A 3,361-nucleotide genomic window follows, 5' to 3' on the forward strand; every position below is an offset into this window, starting at 1 on the left:
CTTTATTATTCTTTTATTACTCTAAAGTCCCCTGTTATTTTTCCCAAGTCACCTATTTTATAGAATTTGCATACTATATTAAACATGAGAATATGTGTCTTCATTATCAAAAAGTATATATGGTCACTTTTATAATACAGAGAGCTTTCAAGAAAATTTCACTAGAGGCATTTCAGATGCTCTTAGATACCCACTAAAATAAATGGTTCTAGAAAATAAATGCAAAGCTGAAAATATTTTACTCCAGGTGTCAGGTAGCAAGCAGCCCAATATTTTATTCTGACAGACCAGGAGAGTGAATTTTGAATAGAACCACAAGACATATGTATGATAAAATTGTGTGGCCATTTCTTTGGAGGCGTATAGATCACCGAAAACTCAGGGAAAGCCTCAGAAATAAAATGACTCTTGTCGATAGTAATGAGTGATGATCGTGTGGGATGGAAGGCTCACAAGGATGTTAGTGGCTTTTGTTATAATTCAGAGAAGCCCCCCAAAATAGCACATAAGATTCTAAACTCTTTAAAGCAGAAGTCCCCCCCCCACTTTCCTTCTTTCATTGCAGGATTACAGAGTGAATATCTTTCTTCGTCAGAAATGGAACGATCCTCGCCTTGCATATAGTGAATATCCTGATGACTCTTTAGACCTAGATCCTTCCATGTTGGACTCCATTTGGAAACCTGACCTGTTCTTTGCCAATGAAAAGGGTGCCAACTTTCACGAAGTTACTACAGACAACAAACTGTTAAGAATTTTCAAGAATGGAAATGTTCTTTATTCAATAAGGTGAGTTACAGACTTAAATTCCTGATTTTGTTGGAAAAGTGTTGGGTTTTCTTTATTTGCTTTTACTGAGTGTTTTGAAATTTTTGATTAACTGCTTTCATTGTTCCACCTAAATTACTTTAATGTACTATTTTCAAATATGTACAACAATATGTAATCAACAATAGCAGACCCAAGTTTTAGATCCAGAAATTGTATGAATAATTCTTGGAAATCCGCTTTTTTAACAAATAGCCCAGGTAATTAATCAGCCAGGTGGGTGAGTGATTTAAAGGCAAATGAAATGGTAGCCAAATCATACATTGTGATTACTAGTATGTTTTTATGTATCATACTCTTGTAATATTTACAGGTGAAGAAATGTAGAGATTTGTTTCTCTGAGATCCATTTTCCATAAATTATTTTTCAACGATATGTATTTTTTAAGATTTCCTGAGCTTCTCTGACTATCCTTTAGAAAAGATTTTATTTACATTTTAGTTATTTAGAAGTTAATTCTTAGAAGATCGTGTAGCCTTTTACAACTAATACCAAAATATAACAATAATTAATACCAAAACACAAACATCATGCTAATGTATTATGTTTTTCATATTTTCCTATTTCATGTGAATACATTTCCTTTCAATACATACATTACTTTCTAAGGGTGAAAAGGCGACATCACTACTCTTAACTGACACTTGTCACATTGCTGAAAACTGACTAATATGTGTTAATATAATCCTGAATAATTCATTGCTACATAAGATATAAAGGAAGATTTCAGGCTTCATCAGTAATTTATCCCTATGCTCCCAAATGAATAAATGACCTAATGGTGAATCCCAGGTAAAAGCAAGAGAATTTTAAACCTTTTTGGAAAATTACTATAAAAAGTATAAGAATCAAAAGATAGTGGGAAGATGGAACAGATGTATGGCCTCTATTCCTTCTGTTAAATATAACTAAAAACCCTACACACTATATATATATCAAACTTAAGGAGACTCCCAATGGTAGCCATAAGAAAAGTAAGGACCTGGAACCTGAGGAAACAACATTATCATAATCCATGGAGTATAATAAAAATCCCAACATTCATGTCATCAGACTCTCAGATGGAAAGGAAGAATAGGGTATAAAGCTAAAAAAATAATAGAGGAATTAAAGACTGAAATATTTGTAAATTCTATAAAAGGCTTAAACCTCCAGATCCTAGATATTGAAAGACTCCCAAAGATATTTATACCAAGTCACACTATAGGCGAACTTTTGAAAACTAAATAAAAATTTTGAAAGCATTTGGAGAATAACAACACTTTACCTATGGGGGAAAAACTATGAGACTTTTTCATCAGAAATCATGGAGGCCAGAAGAATTGACACTTTTTTAAGTGCTGAAAGAAAAGAACTGTCATCCTAGAATCCTGTACCCACTGAAAATATCAGTCAGGAATGAAGGGGAAATCATATTTTTAAATAAAAGAATACTAAGAGAATTTGTCACATGTAAACCTATCTTAAAAGTGTAGCTACAGAAGTTTTCTAAATAGAAAGGAAACAATAAAAGAAGGAACATTGGGGAGACGGTATAGGGGGGATACATGGCAATGGGGAAAAAAGAAAAAGAAAAGAAAGGAAGGAAATTGGAACATAGAAGGTAGAAAAAGGAAACAGTAAGCAAAAATATAAGTAAATACAATGATAGACATTTCCTCTCATCTTGAGTTTTCTTCATATTTGACAGTTGAAGCAAGAATTATAACATTAATGTAGGGGGAAATGAATAGCAAAAGACAAGAAAACTTAAAAAATAAAATGTATGGGCAGACATTAACAAGACAGATAATATTTAGGTTGTCTAATACCTTTTTTGTGGGCATATTACTTGACATTAACTCTTTGGAAAGATGTTTTTTATGATATATAAAAACATAAAATTCATTTACTCTTCAATTCAGCAATTTTACTTATAGGAATTTACATTACTTATGTGTTTATGTACACATAAGATACATTTACAAAGATGCCCACTTCACCACAGAAATGGCAACAGCAAATATGTCCCCTAAATATTCATTAATAAGAACAAAGTAGAACACAATGAGAGTCCCATATGATGAAATATTCTGCATGAGATAGATCTAAAGTTATTCATAAGAGGTCTCCAAAATATATTTAAATTCAAGAGAAATGTTTTATGTTTATTTGTACTTAAAACACTCTACATATCTACACTAATAAAAGACAAAGATGTTAATTGACCATAACTTCGCTATGCCATAAGCCACACCCACCAGCCAATCAGAGCGACTATATGCAAATTAACCCAACCAAGATGGCGGCTGGCAGCCACAGAGCTGGAGCAAGCAGGAGGCTTGGTTGCCCGGGCGATAGAGGAAGCCAAGCTTCCCGCCTGCTCTGAGCCGGCTGTGGCCTCCGCTTATGGCAACAAAATTTTAATTATAGAAGATAAATAAATCCCAGATAACTGCTTCCAGCCAGCCTCCACTGGGAGCTTGGGTGGCTGAGGGCTGTGGCCAGCCTGCAAACAGCCATCAGCCCCTCACCCAGGCTGGCCAGGCACCC

The 3,361-nt window shown here is 34.1% G+C and overlaps 1 protein-coding gene across 3 annotated transcripts in view; it reads left to right on the plus strand.

Moving 5' to 3' along the window:
- Positions 1-3,361, plus strand: part of GLRA3 (glycine receptor, alpha 3) — a 136,841-nt gene that overhangs the window by 57,060 nt on the left and 76,420 nt on the right. For all 3 annotated transcript variants that reach the window (XM_014530357.1, XM_005882681.2, XM_014530356.1), the window contains one exon: positions 566-789. In XM_014530357.1, coding sequence (XP_014385843.1) covers positions 566-789 — 224 coding nt within the window. The remainder of the gene's footprint in view (positions 1-565; positions 790-3,361) is intronic.

The sequence above is a fragment of the Myotis brandtii genome, unplaced genomic scaffold (assembly GCF_000412655.1).
Source record: "Myotis brandtii unplaced genomic scaffold, ASM41265v1 scaffold733, whole genome shotgun sequence".
NCBI classification, from domain to species: Eukaryota; Metazoa; Chordata; class Mammalia; order Chiroptera; family Vespertilionidae; genus Myotis; species Myotis brandtii.